Source organism: Plectropomus leopardus, chromosome 19 (assembly GCF_026936395.1).
Source record: "Plectropomus leopardus strain MGB_pleo_1.0 chromosome 19, ASM2693639v1, whole genome shotgun sequence".
Classification (NCBI taxonomy): Eukaryota; Metazoa; Chordata; class Actinopteri; order Perciformes; family Serranidae; genus Plectropomus; species Plectropomus leopardus.
This window is the reverse complement of record NC_142194.1, coordinates 19,406,728-19,424,575: the sequence shown is the minus strand read 5'-3', so window position 1 is coordinate 19,424,575 and position 17,848 is coordinate 19,406,728. Positions and strand designations below refer to the sequence as shown.

The 17,848-nt window shown below is 37.8% G+C and overlaps 1 protein-coding gene across 1 annotated transcript in view; it reads left to right on the top strand.

Annotated features, from left to right (window-relative positions):
• The window catches only part of itga3b (integrin, alpha 3b), a 38,961-nt gene extending 25,157 nt beyond the window's left edge, over positions 1 to 13,804 (top strand). The window contains exons 7-26 of the mRNA XM_042508044.2: positions 1,170 to 1,363; positions 2,769 to 2,857; positions 2,953 to 3,089; positions 3,963 to 4,049; positions 4,136 to 4,203; positions 4,355 to 4,500; positions 4,618 to 4,764; positions 5,632 to 5,729; positions 6,438 to 6,606; positions 6,765 to 6,839; positions 6,932 to 7,011; positions 8,242 to 8,319; positions 8,451 to 8,553; positions 8,890 to 9,066; positions 11,116 to 11,235; positions 11,704 to 11,817; positions 11,932 to 12,030; positions 12,744 to 12,869; positions 13,098 to 13,253; positions 13,630 to 13,804. Coding sequence (XP_042363978.2) covers positions 1,170 to 1,363; positions 2,769 to 2,857; positions 2,953 to 3,089; positions 3,963 to 4,049; positions 4,136 to 4,203; positions 4,355 to 4,500; positions 4,618 to 4,764; positions 5,632 to 5,729; positions 6,438 to 6,606; positions 6,765 to 6,839; positions 6,932 to 7,011; positions 8,242 to 8,319; positions 8,451 to 8,553; positions 8,890 to 9,066; positions 11,116 to 11,235; positions 11,704 to 11,817; positions 11,932 to 12,030; positions 12,744 to 12,869; positions 13,098 to 13,208 — 2,218 coding nt within the window. The 3' untranslated portion in view covers positions 13,209 to 13,253; positions 13,630 to 13,804. The remainder of the gene's footprint in view (positions 1 to 1,169; positions 1,364 to 2,768; positions 2,858 to 2,952; positions 3,090 to 3,962; positions 4,050 to 4,135; positions 4,204 to 4,354; positions 4,501 to 4,617; positions 4,765 to 5,631; positions 5,730 to 6,437; positions 6,607 to 6,764; positions 6,840 to 6,931; positions 7,012 to 8,241; positions 8,320 to 8,450; positions 8,554 to 8,889; positions 9,067 to 11,115; positions 11,236 to 11,703; positions 11,818 to 11,931; positions 12,031 to 12,743; positions 12,870 to 13,097; positions 13,254 to 13,629) is intronic.
• The last annotated feature ends 4,044 nt before the right edge of the window (positions 13,805 to 17,848 follow it).

The window sequence follows — 17,848 nt, the reverse complement described above, 5'->3', positions numbered from 1 at the left end:
CATTCAGTCAAATGAAAAGTAAATAAACTTTTTGCAAGGAGAACTAAATGTATACTTTCATAACATAAAATATTCCTTATTTTCCATATGTGCCTCTGTAGACATTTTTTCAGCATTTGAAGTACAGTAGATGATCTAATTTTTTCAGTTGACAACCCCCAAAAAAACCAAAAACATTTCATGTTAAAGTAAATATTTGGGGAAACTCTATTAAGTTATTAATGTCGGTTTATGTGTTTTTACTACATTTTTGGATTATTGTAAAATGTAAAATGTATCATTAATTTTATTTGGACTGGCAGTCAAGGGTCTTAAAACGTTTTAAATTTAAGTTTTAAATTTGCCTTAAGCTACAACAGCTTTTTATTGAGAAATATTTCACTACAGAGGACCAAAACAAACTGGCAGCCAATAAATTTAGAAATATTTTTTTCACCTGATGTTGTAATTAAAAGATCCAGTTTATATGATTTAGGGGGATGCTTTTGCAGAAATGGAATATAATATTTATAACTATGTTTTCATGTGTTTTATAATCACCTAAAACTAAGAATTGGATGTTTGTTATTTTAGAATGAACCCTTCATAACTACACATTGAGCAGGCATTCTGCCATGTTTCTACAGTAGCTCAGGACAGACAAACAAAACACTGGCTTTAGATTCATGTTTTCACATTGGCCACAGTTCTCCTGCACACTTTGCACATGGGAGAAGTGTCAGTGTTAATCAGCAATCTCATCGAAAGATGCTGTTTAATTCTACACACTAGACCCTTAAGCACAAGAAAGAAAGAAGAACAAAAGCACAAGTGATATGTTTGCATGTGTTGATGGGCTGTCTGTAATCGTATCCTGTGCTATTGTGTTGCATCACGCTCGAATGCTCTGCAGCTATGATCTGCCTGTTATGCGGAGAATGCATGACACTGATGTATGTATGAGCTGAGATGAGAATAAAAAAGCTGTCCTTTCAGCAGCTGAGATAAGGCGTTAGTCATGACATCATGGTGAAATCATGTGTCTCCCTGCATGCATTAGGGCTACCTTGTTTTGTCAGATTTAAAGTAGGACACAACAAACGTCATGTTTAGGATGTCCTCCTCTGGTGTGTGCGTGCATGTAGTTGCATATTAAAGTGTATTTTTGGATATCTCTTTGCCTTTTCCAGCTGGAATGACCTGATTGTCGGAGCCCCATTCTACTTTGACCGTATGAAGGATCAGGGAGGAGCAGTGTATATCTTTATGAATGAGAATGGATCGTTCCAAAAGACCGCCACAGTTGTCCTGAAGGGTCCGTCTGGCTCTGCATTCGGGATAGCAGTGGCTGCCATTGGTGATGTCAACCAAGACGGATTCCAAGGTATGACTTAACATTTATTTTACACTGATGAACAAAATTAAGCAAATACCTCGTGGAAAAGTTAAAAACCAGGGTTCCCATGGTTATGGAAAACCTGGAAAAATTACGAATTTTCACAGTCTCATTTAAAAGGCCTGGAAAAGTCATGAAACTAGGGAAAACATTGAAGGTTTTGTAAATAAAATAGAATTAAATACATTAATGGAACATAACAGGGAATTTATATTATGCAGCTGTTGATGTACCATAGCCTTACATATTGTTTTTGTTTTTGTGAATGTGTTCATCAAGAAAGTGTCTTCATTTTCTTCTTGCGTTCCATCCCTCCTGCATGTTTGCCCTTTAGGCAAGTCAAAATATTTTTAAGGTCTTTTGGCTTTAGGGGAGGGGCATACAACTTTAATGGTTGTATTTAGTATTTTTCCACTGACTTTTATTAAAAAATCTTTCTTTCTTTAAAAATCTGATTTTTTTTCTTTTTAAATGTTTTGGTCATTTTTATACATTTTTAAATTTTTTTTGTCTTTTTTTTCTAATTTCTTCTATTAACAACTCAAAAAACCTTTTTGAGGTTTTTTTTTCCTTAATAAAAAAGGTTTGGAAGTCATATTTTCATTTAAAAGTCTTAGGGATTTCTTTCTTTTTTGATTTTTGAAGACTTATAGAAAATATGTTTCAGCAATTTATTGTCTAACATTTTTGAAAGGTATGTTTTGTTTAAAAAAAATCCGAAATGACACCGTTTATCACAGCTAGACACTGTAGAATAAGACACTGAAGAATAATTTTTGATTTTCACATTTCTGATGATCCTTAATGTGGGATGCTGAAATGATGTTTGAATAGGGTTTGAGTCTTATGTGTCTGAAAAACACCAGGCAAGTGGGGCAAAAAAGGGGGTCCTTGGAAAGTCATGAAAAAAATTTGAAATTTTGTCCATGACATTGTGTGGGAAAAACACAGCCTCCAAATTTCAAAAAGGCAAACATTTTTGCACCCAAAATGCAAGTTAATTTATTAAAAGTAGAAAGTGATACACTTTGTGAAATGGTAATGTTTCGATTAACTTGTCTACCTCCATGTATACTATTGTATATTAAAAGGTGATCCACTAATGTTCCTCTGTGAATTGTATGGTAAAGCGAAAGCATCAAGTTCTCTATGATTGTGTTTAAATGTGCTGTTGCTAAGCAATTACCTCAGCTGGGAGAGGTAATGTACTGTGTTGTATTTTGGTCTATATAAAAGCTGTTCTACCTCTGACAGTGTACTCATTCTTAAGTAGTGCTATGCTGCCACCTAGAAGGCTAATATATGTCATACACAAACCTGCCTTAGCGTCTTTTCACCAGCCTGCCTTTTCCATGTTCATGTCAATATTTCACCCCATTGTTTATGCCCACAGACTTTGCAGTTGGAGCTCCTTTCCACGACACAGGGAAGGTTTACATATGGATGGGAAGTAAAAAGGGAATCTCACAGGAGCCCAGTCAGGTAACATCTGACTCTATGTGGTGGATGCACATCAGACATAGAAAGGACCCAGATTGAATGTGCTGATCTCTCGTTGTCAATGTCACCCTCTGTAGGTTATTGAGGGTAAGTCAGTGGGAGGTGGAGGATTCCACACCTTTGGCTATTCCATCACTGGAGGGGTGGACATGGATGACAACAGTTACCCGGACATCTTAGTTGGCTCTCTGGACGACCGCATGGCCCTGCTCAGGTAGAGGGAAGAGAGAGGCTCAGCAAAAATATGGAATTATTTGGTGAAAACTTTGTTTGTCTTTTGATTTAAATGATTGTGATATTATAATGGGTCTTATTTGTTGAGAAAGTGCTGTAACCTGCAGGTTTTAAAAAAATTCAGATATCTTTTTTTTTTAAAAACTAAATTTGATCCAAATCACAGATGTTTGCAAATATTGCCTTCAGAATAACAAAATGATGTTGCATTTGCAATGCAACCTAGTGCTTGCATGAGTTTTACATTTGGGACAGTTTGGTGAACTTCCTGTATTATCATTTTATAAATATTTGGTGATATATATCAGAATCAGAAATATATTAATGATCACCAGGGGAAAACTATGGTTCATTACAGTCACTCTGATGCCAGCACCGAGAATTATAGCAAGCAGAATTAAGTACAAGTACAAGTATATGAAAGTATAAATGTAAAAATAAAAATACAGTAAAAGTAACCAGTTAGTACAATACGTAAATATTTAAATATTTTACAAAATAAAGTTTGTATAAAATGCTGAGTATGTAAGTGTGTAAAAATATAAATGTAAACAATTAGCAACTAGTATGTGAATAGTTAAATTATGATATGGATAATGTGCTGAGAGTGTGAAAATTATAAAAAAAAAATGTGTAAAATATAAAACTGCATTATGCTACGACACAGTGCACAAAACTAGTATGTAAATTCAAATGCTAAAAAATATATAAATATAAATGTAGAGGTTATGTTATTAAGTAGGATATTATATTGTACCTCTTAATATCTAGGGCAAGCCTTTTTTTAAAAGTAAAATGATGTACTGTAACTTGTTGTGCATGTTATTCCTCTTATCACTGTATTTGTTTTCAGGGCTCGACCAGTTCTTCACTTGACTACAAACTTCACAGTAAAGCCAGATATTGTAGACTCCAATCAGTGTGTTTCATATAAACCATGGTGAGATGTCTCTCCAGAATATCTCATCGTTAAACTGGTTTATTCAGTATTGCTTATAAGTAAATACATTTCTTTGTGTTTTACAGCATTACAGCGACTCTGTGTATGTCTTTTACTCCAAGCAATGGAAACAAAGACTTTAAGAAAAATGCCAGTAAGCATATTTCCTTTGCTTCAAATACTGATTATTTTCAATGACAAACTATGTAATGTGTTAATGAATAACAAATTGCATGAAGTAATACTAATCAATGAGACATGAACTTTGTTCTGTAATATATTGTGTGTGTTTCTATTTTTTAAAGCTGTGAATTACACTGTGGAGGCTGACGTGAGGAGAATAAGAAGCCCTCGTGTTCGTTTTATGGACAATAGTGATGACACATATAGCAGCCTCCTGAGCCTGCCATCCTCTAAAACCAAGTGTCATACTCTGGAACTGTTTGTAGTGGTAACGACTTTTTAATCTGTACATTTTTGTTTTATTTGCTGCTGTGGACGGGGACTGTTGCCCAATAACGTAATGTGATTATTAAGACTAATGTAAGACTCTTGGATGATTCTACAGACGCCTGTGAGGGACAAACTGGAGCCGGTGGTCTTTAACCTCACTATGTCCTTACATGAACAAAAACCTAAATCCAGACGTTCCCTGCAGAACCTGGACTCCTTCCCAATTGTCAGCCAGAAGCAGAAACTGACTGACAAAACTGAGGTATGGAGTAATGCATTCACTACATTCTCGGGATGGGAATCTCCAGGCACATAAAACCATTATTCATGCATCAACATTTCTAATTTCTATAAATTACTTATTTTTTTCACTGTGTAACTACTTGCTACTTAAAACAGTGTATTTGTGAAGATACATAATTAAAATAAACAAATACATTTAATTCCACCACCTTTTATTAAAACAATAGTTGCAATAGATATAAGCCTCAGTCTAGCTTGGTAGATAAACACCACATAGTCTACATGTTTTACATCTGTTTCATATCACCATCCAATTGGTTTCACCTGTAATGAACATACAGCCCAGTTTTATAAAATTATCACAGGTCATCATCATGTAGAGAGTTTGGTTTTAAATTCTGATTGTTGACCTTTTTGCATCCAAACATCAGTGGCACCACCAGCTATTTTTCATATGGGTGGCTAAATTTGGTATGTATTTTTACATGTTCAATTATTTTTTTTGTTGTTGTTCTTTTCCTTAAAAAGACAAATCTACAGCTTTATTTGAAGGAATAAATTGATTGTGAGAAATCTTTTACCTGGGAATGAGCCTTCATCTCAAATCTCATGGGTACCCATTGAAATCTATTTTCCATTTAGATATCTTGAAGAGTTCAAGGGACTCCTTTGAAAATTTCCATACCAGATGACCCCTTGCCAAAATTTTAGTAAAATGTTGGGCCGTTATTTTGCCCCCTTTCTGACAAGCTGTGCCAACATGACTGATACCAATGGATGCCTTAGGTTTTCTAGTTTCACCAGTACACATGTATTTGATTTGCATGTTTATGTGATATTTCCCATTTACGGTATGATGTTATTATATTTGTTGTATTCCCTGCAGATTCAGTTTCAGAAGGAGTGTGGCACAGACAACAAATGTAGCAGCAACCTGCAGCTGAAAGCCCAGTTTGTTGACAGAGAGGAAAAGCCTTACCCCAGGTGGGATGGAATTCTGAATAATGAAGGCCTCTTTGGCTGATAAAGGTTTTTTAAAACTGTTACAACATATTGTCTCGATGAATGTCACAAATAGCAATTTGGGGAAATAGAAATTGCTTTGCTTGGCTTTGATAAGAAGATTGATGCCTCTCTCGTGTCTTTACAGAGAAAACATGAAGCTAGCACCAGCAGCTGGTTAGCTTAGTTTAGCTAAGCTTATCTTAAAGATCAGGAAAAAAAGCATATAGCTTATTAAATATGTTAAATCCGTACCTCTAACTCTGAAAAGAACCAGGCTATCTGTTACCACTTGGTTCAGTCTTTGCGCTAAGCTAATCGACCATGTCCTGGCTGTATTTTCAGCGTACAAACATGAGAGCTATTAAGCTTCTAGGTGAACTCTCTGCAAGACAGTGAATAAATGCCATAATTTCAGACTATTTCTTTGATGTCAGTATATAATGTTTTATTTAAATTTGTTGTTAGAAATTAGCAACAATTACAAATGTTTCGCTTTTGAATGCAAGCACTGTATTAGTTACCACTGCTACATGCTTGCACTAGTAAGCAATACCTGGATATAAATAAAGCCATAAATTCATTCACTAAAAACAAAAAAATAAAATAAAAACTAAAAATTAGAAAATATGTTAAATAATAAGTGAAGGAATAATGGCCTATATGTTGTCCATTTATCCTTGTGTCCAGGCAGGGCAAATCCCAGATACTTCAGTTCAACAGCAATATGAAGATAATAAGGCTGATGGTGGAAGTGACCAATTTTCCCATGGGAGGAAAGCTGGCTGAAGACGCCCACCAGGCTGTGCTCAACGTTACCATTCCTGATGCACTGAGCTACTCCGGTGTCAGGTCTACGGTACGTCCACTGGAGGGCAGCAGATGACGGCGAATTTTCAATTTATTAGACATTTCCTCATGCTGTGTGATACATTACACTGTTAAATCTTTTGTTTTTGTTTGTCATCAGAACTGAATCCTTTTGTTCACTTTTTTATGTGCTGTTTGTGTGCTCAGGACCACGACGTGCAATGCACCTTAAATGATACAGTGATTTGTGATTTGGGGAATCCACTTAAAGGCAATGAAAAGGTACTTTTGAACTGATTTTCTCTCACAGATGTTGACTCTTTTCCTCTTCTGACATGGCTTTGACGCTTCTTTTATTTTGCTCTCGTTATCAGGTGTCACTAACCCTCAAGTTTGAGACATCAGGAATCAATTTGAACACAGAGGAGATTGAGTCCCAGCTGCTTCTGTCCACGTATGTGCTTTACATTGATGCATGATTTTATTTTCTTTTATTTATTTTATTGAAGGCTTTGGTCCCAGTTTTGATTTCACAGCACGTGCAGATTATGAGACAATGGGCCCCTGGGTACAGATGTGCAAATGGCCCCACCACCTGTCCTACATCGATAAGACATACAGACTTTGTTGTGCTTTTGTGGCTCTTTGTGGTCGCTTTGTGTGTTTCTGCCATTTTGCGTCTCTTTAAGTCACTTTGTCTCACTTTGTGGTGTTTTTGTTGTCATTTGGGTCTATTTGATGTAATTTATTGTCTTATTGAGGTACTTCTATGTCTTATGAAGGTAAATTGTGTCTTTTTGTCATTTGGCTAATTTTGTAGTCATTTTGTGCCTTTTTGTAGTCAGTTTGTGTCTCTATGATTGTTTGCATTTCTTTGTCGTCATTTTTTCTCTTTGTGGTTGTTTTGTGCCCTTTTGTAGTTGTACGGGTCTCTTTCTGGTCATTTGTGTCTACTTGTGAGTGTATTTTGTCTCTTTATAGTAATTTTGTGTGTTTTTTTTGTATCTCTTTCAGTCATTTTGTCTCTCTTTGTGGTCGTGTTGTGTGTTTTCTGTAGTTATTTTGGTCTGTTTCAAGGTAATTTCTTGTCTTGTCAAGGTAATTTTTTCTCTTTGTAAGGTAATTGTGTGTCTTTATTTGGATGTTTTGGCTGTATTTGTAGTCATTTTGTGTCTCTCTGTGGTTGTTTGCATGACTTTGTCGTCATTTTTTTCCCTTGTGGTTGTTCTGTTCCCTTTTGTAGTTGTATGGGTCTTTGAGGTAATTTTGTTTCTTCATAAAGTAATGTTGTGGGGTTTTTTTTATCATTTTGTATACTCAATATATGTCTTCTTATATTTGTTTTTTGTTTCCCTGTGGTTGTTTTTCATCCTGTATTGGTCTTTCATTTTGTCTCTTTGTGGTCATTTTGAGTATTTCTAGTAGGTCGTTTCAATATGACATTTGACATTTTGCAGGTGAAGACCGGGGGGCCCCCTGACATTTTAGGCCCCTCGGCCTGTGGTCAGTAGGCCTGTACTGTAATCACGTTTTACAATTTAGCATTTTCTAACTGTTGGTAATAGTGTTTTGTTTTTCTTTATTTGGTGTAAAATTTACAGCTGCATTTTTGCTGTAGTGGCTCTAACATAATCACTTAATATTACACTGCTACACTATGTTGTAATCGGGGTTTTATCTCCAGTCTCAGTGAGCAGAGTGACCTGAAGCCTGTGCCCGTGTCCCTGCTGATTGAAAACACCATCCTCCCCTCCTTCTCCATGTGAGTCTCATTACTTAAGACATTATATATATACAGTAAAGAGCCCAAAAGTAGTTAATGCCAGATCACATTATCTCCAATATCAGTTTTTTACTGGCACAATGTACAGTCATTTCTGTCACCCTATCCAGAGTGAACTCGCTGGTGAAAACAGAATTTGGTGGGACGGTGATGGGAGAGTCAGCCATGGTCAACACCAGTGACGTTGGCAGTCTGGTTGAGTTCACCTTCAATGTGAGTCACCTTCACCACTCAGACTACATTAGACCTCCAAGACTGTATATTGCATCTATAATATGTGTGCTACCCACATTTCCCTCATCTCCACCCTGTTTTTTAAGCCAAAACTTTCATTCTTCAGAAGTTTAATATTGCGTCGGGAAGGAATTGTTATGTGAGCCATGGTTTGTGGTGTGAGCATGACCAGGGGTGGATACTATTTAGGGGTTACAAAGTCAAAGTCAAGCCCTGACTGTTATTTCACACCATATTGTTATGTCACACCGTCTGTTTGATTTCTAGTGAAGTTTTTTTTTTGTGCTGCTGACTTTTTTTTTTTTTGGCCTCTAGGTGAACATGAGAGGACAGCCCCTGGGAGACATGGGGACCCTTGCTGTGGAGTTTGAGTGGCCCTTTGAGGTAGCCAACGGCAAGTGGCTGCTGTACCTGACGAAGATTGTGGTTAAAGGGGAATCAGAGACAGAATGTAACCCTCCTGGAGGAGTTGTCAACCAGCGTAACCTAACTGTAAGGCCCTTTTTTTAGGCTTTTATTTAGAGCCACATTTCCTCAGGAGCCAGTTGATATGTGCTGTAGGAAAAAGAGATGACTGGTTGCTCTGTATAATCAGTCATAGATCAAAAAAGTGTGTCAGGTGCTCTTGGAAAAGAGAAAAAACAAGAAAAAAAATGCAGAAAAACACTAGCTCATATCTTTGAGGAAGTATATAGTAAAAAAAACATTATTGTAGTAGCTAAATCATTAAAAGAGCCCATTACAAGAGCCAACATATTTCACCCATTTTGTCAGGGCTTTTAATTGAGGTGTTGTATTCCTTTCATTCTCTCACTCAGTTAAGGTTATGCCCAAAAACCTTATCATTCCTCATCCCTAAATACACACAATAATGGCAGTGATACAGCTTACTGTGAACCACATGAAAACATCTTAGATTCATATTCAGACCATTGATAAATGTTATGGTTTTGCTGTCTAATCTTTCCTGTCTCTGTACTGTCAGCTATGCAAAAGCTTTTCTGTTTTTTTTTTTTTTTAAATTACGGCTTACTCCTGCCCACACCCAAGACGTACGCACATCCCAAAATTACTGAAGCACCACAAACATGGTCACATATAAACAGAGACGTAGCTACTGGCTTTAATGAAAGGCTTGGAACCAAACACAAGACAATAAGTCTTCAGCCATGCTAACAGTGCCGGGAGGCTGGCATTGTGGCACTTTGAGCTAAATGCTAATGTCAGCATGCTAACATTTTTGCAGTGACTAGTGTCTAGCAGGTTAACTGTTAACCCTGTTTACTATCTTAGTATATTAGCAACCTCAGGAGGTTCAAAGAGAGCAGATGTTTTGCAACCTGCTGCTGCCCCAAAAACTATGTAAGACCCATTATAGCTTCTGTATGACAGCTGGATATCGTTAGTTAGGACAGTCAGCTAGATACCTGTAGCTGTCATAAAAAATGATAGGTGTAACCAGCGTGCTAAAATCGCCTCTGCTATTTAGCACTAAACACAAAGCACAGCTGAGGCTGGTGGGAATGTCATACAAGGACAAGTTAGCATGCTTGCAATGACAATGTTAACACACAGTATTTAGCAGGCGTACTCTTTACCATGTTCACCATTAGTATGATAGCGTGTCAACTTTTGCTAATTAGCATTGAACACAAGTATAGCTGAGGCTGATGGGAATGTTGAAGTAATGTTGACATGCCGCTAGCATGGCTTTGATAGTTAGTCATAGTTTAATTTTGTTTGTTTTGGGCACTCGCCACTGCCATCTGGCGCTGGTGATGTCATTTGGAGCCAGTGTCTGTGCAGCAGCAGTCTTCACGGTGTCAAGTTCTGATGCACACATCTAAACCCCTTTATATAACAAATAACTAATCAAAACTAAAGTTATCCAATAAAGATCACTTGATACGAACTAAAATGACACCTTTGGGAATTTTTTTTTGACATTTAACTACTTTGAGTTTTTAGTTTGGCCCATGATCCATCCACTAACACGGAGCCACAAGGGAGCAGTTGAGATGTTTTGGCTTCATTTTTGGGTGGCTGTCATGTCGTCCACCTTTTTATACAGTCTATGGTTTTACCATTCAGATAATTTTGGGTAGCCTAATGTAACAGCTGTGCACTTGATGAATTTTCCTGAACTAGGTTGACAGCAAGATGAAATTAACTTTGCTGCCGTTGTTCTGTCCACAGGCTTGTTACATGAGCTGTAATTCACCCTGATGTGTGAGAAACAGTATGAGTAAATGTCAGTGGTAGAAAAGGGGTGTGAAAATGGCGTCAAAGCCAAACCACAGATGTTCAGAAATACATTTAGGAAAAAAAAAAACCCATCTGTGTTGTCGCCACTTACAGACCTCACAGAGCCCCAAATAGAAAGTCATAACTTGTGCGGCCTAGATATAGACACTAGAAATGACTATTCTTAGAAGAATTTGGTAATGTCTTTATCAAAGCCAGTAATTACCACGAGCCCTCTGATGTCATGTCTCTGTCTCATCTGCTTCTATGTTCCCTGCTCCCTCTCTTGTATTCCAGTTGTCAGGGAGCGAACATAAGCGTACTAAACGACAGATCGTGGTGGATGATGCTGATGATACAGCGAAGCCACAGGCAGCCATCACGCTGCTCAATCCCCGCAAGGAGACCTACCTGTTGGTAAGAAATAGATCTGCTTTGTGAAGCACTCGCATGGACGCCTTTCATTTGTAGTATATAACAATTTGAGACTATTCACCAGTCATTACTTATGTCAACCTGCTGGTAAAAGCAAAAGAAAAGTCAGGGGATCACCAAAGTCAGGAGGGTTCATCCTCTGGGAAGGATGTATATCTGTAACAAATGCCATGGCAATTTTTCTGTTCGTTGCAGAGATATTTCATACTGGTAGACCGACATTGTGGCTAGAAACCACTAGCAATGGACTACATTCACTTGACTTAACATTCCCGAAACCTTGAAGTCCTATAACAGTATAACTAACTTTAACATTAATAGGCATTCACTAAACTGTCAAATCCTAATTGAAATTGTGTGCATCCTGAAAAATATAATTCAACAAAAGAAAAATGGTATAATTATTCATTTTTGTTCACAATAGTATTTTTTGGTTATCGTGTGTTGAAGGAGTGCTCCAAGGGGACAGCACGATGCGTGACGTTTACCTGTCCGCTGCTCAACATGACAAGCTCAGCCAAGATTTACGTCCGGTCCCGTTTGTGGAACAGTACGATGCTAGAGGTCAGCTCTCCAGCTATACATACATACATACACAATTTAAAAACGTTGTCTGTGGCATTCTTTGACTTCTTTTGACAAAAATAATGTTTTGTGTGTGTATGTGTGTTCCTGCAGGACTATCCCAATGCTCTGAGAATTACAGTCAAAGGTCAAGCCACACTGAAGCTCATTAAAGAGAAATCAACCATCAAAATGGATGAACAGCTCAACATGGTGCGTGATGATAACAATGATGATGATTGTGACAATATAGAGCTGAGCGATTTATCAATATTATATCGACATCGCAATATATGACTGCATATCATTGTAAATTTGGAATTTCGTGATATCCTCAGTGTTGCCTTTTCCTGGTTTTAACGGCTGCATTACAGTAAAGTGAGGTATTTTGCTAAACTCATCAGCCTGTTTAAGCTGGTTCATTCTGTCATTGGCCTTTAACCAGTTGTTCATAAGATCAACATTACTGACGATTATTGATCAAAAATCTCATTGTGTTAATATTTTTATGATGTTCATTGAGACAGCGGGACTAATGTCAAATAGAAAACAAACTAACAGTGCTAATGACAGGTTGCAAATGTGCAACATTTTTTGCCACCACCAAAAATCAAATAAAAGCCAGACACTGCGCTGTATTAAGTTGCTGTGAGCTGCAAATTTACCACAAGCAGAAGGTCTTTCCTCTCTTTACCTCTGTGCCGCTGTCTATGTGCTGCCTACCTGTCTGCAGCTCCAAAGGGTAGTGTGAAAGTCAAGAGCGCTCACTCCACAGCAAAATCTGGGGACCAAAATGTCCCCAGAAGTATAAACACAGACTAGAAAAAAACCCCAACAGCTCAACTCAAATCAGTCTCAAGTGACTTTCTAGAGGCAGCCTTAGTGATGATGATCATTATACTTGACTCTTTCCACCTTTCTTATAGTTCACAGTAGAAATAGAGCCAGTGGAACGGGTAGAGGCACCATATGAGCTCCCGCTGTGGATCATCATCTCTGCAGCTGTAGCAGGAATTCTCCTACTGGGAATAATCATTCTTATACTATGGAAGGTGAGACCACCAATCACCACTGCACTGATTACACTCCTTCACATGCTGTATTTCAGATGCAGACTCTGAATAGCTCTGAATCTCTCCACATGTGCTATTTTTTTAACTTTCACCAAAGATCTTCTCTGGATTGTGTGATAGCTTTTGACCCATTCATCAGACCGATTTAAAACGAGCATTTAGTCTAACCTTTTACTTACGCCCCCATGCACCCTCCTCCACCCGCAGTGTGGCTTCTTCCAGCGGGCCAACAGGAGAGAGATGTATGAGGCCAAAGCCCAGAAGGCTGAGATGAAGATTCAGCCCTCTGAGACAGAGAGGCTGACTGAGGACTACTGAGGGCCCCATGGGTCCCCCAACTGCACACACCAGTAGAGCTTTTGGGTAACGACACCCCTACAAATGCTTGTCTTTGAATGCTCTTTATTAAGCTTGGGGTGTTATTCAGCCTTCTTACTCCTTAACTTACCCTTTTATGTCTGCCATTTGTATCTGCCTAACATTGCTTTCATTTCTTTTCAGGCTACTGAAACTGATACTGTGCATTGTGCTGCTGATCACTTTATATCATGTTTGTCTTCCCCACTTTATCTGTCTTCTCCATCGTACGCAGCGTGGGTTTATCTTTTACCTAACTTGATTTTCCTCAGCCTATGAAATTAAAAGTCCTTCTCAGCCTGCCAGTTAATACCAGCTCACCTGCTGTTTAAGTGCATCCACTTTAATGACATCTTCCTCTCTTTCTCTCTTCCGCCTCCAGCTTGGATTCTTCAAGCGAGCTGTCTACTACCGGATAATGCCAAAGCACCAGGGGGTGAAAATTCGCAAGGCTGAGCGCTATCAGTTCAATCTGGGATTTCAGCCTGAGGAGCCGCAGAAAAAGTTTTGGATCACCAACTGGACAGAGATGCAGCATTACTACTACTGAGGCCTTTAGTTTGGGCCCTGAACCACTCACTGTCCCACTGGTTTGACTCGGACCAAAGAACAATGGGCTCGCTCAAGCCACATGGACTTTACATTGCGTGGACCGACTTTGGATAGTGCATCCCGTTTTTTTTTTGTTTTTTTTTAAATTTAAGAAGATTTCATCAACTTTTTCAGTGCAATATACTGAACAATTTGTTTCAGAGATTCTTATTCATTAAGTATTTTTATGAATGCAGTATTGGAATCGGGTTTGCATTCAAGAGTAAGTTGTAAATTGTTTTGATTATGATGTTTGCATGTAAGTTTCCATTTTTTGTTCTTTCTGAATGCTCCATGCAAAGTTGCTGGTCATTCATCATGTTTATTTCCACCATGTGAGTGGAGTGAGTCCATTGATCTTCTCTGTGATTTTGTTTGTCTATCCTGCTCTGTCCCCAGGCATCATTTTGTGGTCAGCTGCTGTAGGCTGTTTGAGTGTTTAAAACCTACATCAGTCAATCAGATTGTTTTTCGAACTGCACTTAGAATATGTTGACCAGCATCCGATTTGTAATGAGCATGAATGTCAGTGTTTGGCAAGCATTACGTTGACAAGCATCTCAAATGCAGTTATGGTTGCAACACTGACCTCTAAAAAGTACAAAAAATGTGTTTTACCGGCTACGTAGACAAAATATTTCCTTGCATTCAAGGAATTAATGCAGAAAGGTACATGAAAAAAAGTGACATTCATTTCTGAATAATAGATTTTTATAGATTAATAATAGATTTTATAGCTTGACACATTTCACTTTGCCCACATTAAATTCCACATTTAGTCATCCAGACACTCCAGCAACAAACTTCTTTTCTGTATGTAGTCTTAAACAACATGTGTTGATGAGATAATGGGAGCTCACTAGATTGCTATTTATTACACTGTCTTGCGTAAATACAGCAAATAACGTATCGGTAAGAATATCACAAACAGGGAGTCATGACACTGGAGTAAATAATACGCGATATACTGTATGTACGAAGACTGTAAACCTAAGCATAGATAGTTATGTTATGAATTGTACGTCGTGGCAAGTTACAGTGAATGAATGAATGCAATTGGCTTTTGTCTTTACTCTGTCCCCAAGATTTGTATTTTTGTATGAGACAGTTAATTGACACTTGGATTGTTTCCAAGTCATTGTGGCCCTCATTGAGGTCAACCTGCAGCACTGAACACAGACTGTACCAGGAGAAGACTGTCACTGAACAGTCCCTGATGGGGTGTTGTGTTACCACTCCAGTACATGTTACCTGAGAGCCCAACAGGTTGTGACTGTGACAGAGGCTCTTTTGGCTCTGCAAGTAAAGAGGGAAGGGCTGAAACCAATGCACAAACGTTTTCTGGCATGGCATTGTTTTTTTGTCTTAATGTAATTAAATTGCTTGGTTTTTTTTTTGCATTTTTCAGATCTTTTTGTTCATTTTTCTGCAGACATGAAACAGTCATTACAGCAAATACAGAGCATGACAAAATTTCTGAGAAAAACTGAAGAAAACACAAAGAACAAAGAATAACCAGCCTTCCTCCCATCGCCCCATGCTGGGTATGATCTGACACACACACACACACACACACTGGGACACTGGGTGGGATTTAAGCAAATTGCAAGCATTAAATGCTTATTACTTTTTTAATGGTCATGAAGCAAAACTCTTGATGGTTTTAGATTATTTATGGTGGCCATCACTGTTGCCTACAGGAGCCCTAAAAGGACATGTTTCTATACATTTTATTTTCTCCATATTTCTGGTTGTTTGCTTGAGATCATGACTTATTTATGCCGTTACCCCAAGATTACCATGCTGTCATGATAACGACTTATTTTTCTTGTTATCCCGGGAAAACAAAGCTGGGGGGGGTATAGCGAGATAAGTGCCTAAGCAAGTTCGGTTGACTCTAAAGCCAGGGTTTCCTGTACTACAAAGGTGTCTCTCTTTTAACTTACATGGCAAACTTAACTTGGTCAGGAGCCGGTTATGTTCTGAGTTTCAGCTTGAAATCAGTTGAAAAGCGACTTTCACAGCTTCAGTAAGAAGTGTAACTCCATAATCAGTGTCAGCATATGAACTGAAAACATTAATTATACAGTAATGTTACATGTTACATGAGTGCCTTGTAACAAAGCCACGCAGTTATCGCTATGCATTGCAAAGTTGTTGTTTTTTTCCTACATGAGCCTACAGTTGATCAGAGATGCAGAAAATCTGAGACAGAATATCCTTTGCTTTAATCATCTGGTCGTGGCTCTCGCCGAAGGGCTGAATGTGTTATGAGAAAAATGAATCCTTATGTTTAGGATATGCTTGGCTCTGATTTGCCGAAGTCCTTTTTTACACTGCTGTTGTATTCAGGTGATACATTAGTGTGTTAGTATTTATCACAGATATTATTCAATCTGTAAAATTCATTTTACTTTGATTTGTCCAAAAACCAAAGTGATTTGAATGTCTCTTTCATTATGGTGCAGTCTCAAACCCAAATACAATTCTTGGATATAATGTTTAAATCCGCTGCATTAAATTTTAAATTTCAGACCTGCAGAATGAGCAGCTGTCACATTAGAAATAACAGAGAGAAAAAGATCGTCTTTATTAACGTGCATATAATTATGCCATTTTCTGTCAGCCTAAATGGAAGCAACAGTGTTACCTTCTGCTGTAATACATTTTAATCTTCTTTAAAGGCGGAAGTGGGCGGCACACGATCGATGGTTAAAATTTGACCTGTCCAAAAACCACCACCTAGAATAGCACGTAGAGGCATGTTAGTGAATACAGTGTTGAAAAAAAGTCCAGAAATGGTCCCGAAACTCAAAAAATAACATTTTGAAAAAAAAATGACAAAGAAGCTAGGCTATAGTATGGTAAAAATGTCAAAATTTGACCTGTCCAAAAAACTACTGAAAACCACCTAGAATAGCACGTAGAGGCATGTTATTGTATACAGTGTTGAAAAAAAGTCCAAAAATGGTCCCAAAACTCAAAAATTGCATTTTGAAAAAAACAAACAAAAAAGCAAGGCTATAGTATGGTACAAATGGCAAAATTTGACCTGTCCAAAAAACAGCTGAAAACCACCTAGACTAGCACATAGAGGCATGTTATTGTATACAGTATTGGAAAAAAGTCCAAAAACGGCCAAAAATCCCATGAAATAGCATGTTTAAAAACTGACCAAAAAAGCAGGGCTATAGTATGGCAAAAATGTCAAAATTTGACCTGTCCAAAAAACTGCTGAAAACCACCTAGAATAGCACGTAGAGGCATATTAGTGTATACAGTGTTGAAAAAAAGTCCAAAAACGGCCAATAACCCCATGAAACAGCATGTTGAAAAACTGACCAAAAAAGCAAGGCTATAGTATGGCGAAAATGTCAAAATTTGACCTGTCCAAAATACTGCTGAAAACCACCTAGAATAGCACGTAGAGGCATGTTATTGTATACAGTGTTGAAAAAAAGTCCAACAATGGCCCAGAAACTCATAAAATAGCATGTTGAAAAACTGACCAAAAAAGCAAGGCTATAGTATGGCGAAAATGTCAAAATTTGACCTGTCCAAAATACTGCTGAAAACCACCTAGAATAGCACGTAGAGGCATGTTATTGTATACAGTGTTGAAAAAAAGTCCAACAATGGCCCAGAAACTCATAAAATAGCATGTTGAAAAACTGACCAAAAAAGCAAGGCTATAGTATGGCGAAAATGTCAAAATTTGACCTCTCCAAAATACTGCTGAAAACCACCTAGAATAGCACGTAGAGGCATGTTATTGTATACAGTGTTGAAATAAAGTCCAAAAATGGTTCCGAAACTCAAAAAATAGCATGTTGAAAAACTGACCAAAAAAGCAAGGCTATAGTATGGCAAAAATGTCAAAATTTGACCTGTCCAAAAAACAGCTGAAAACCACCTAGAATAGCACGTAGAGCCATGTTATTGTATACAGTGTTGAAAAAAAGTTCAAAAACAGCCAAAAACCCCATGAAATAGCATGTTGAAAAACTGAC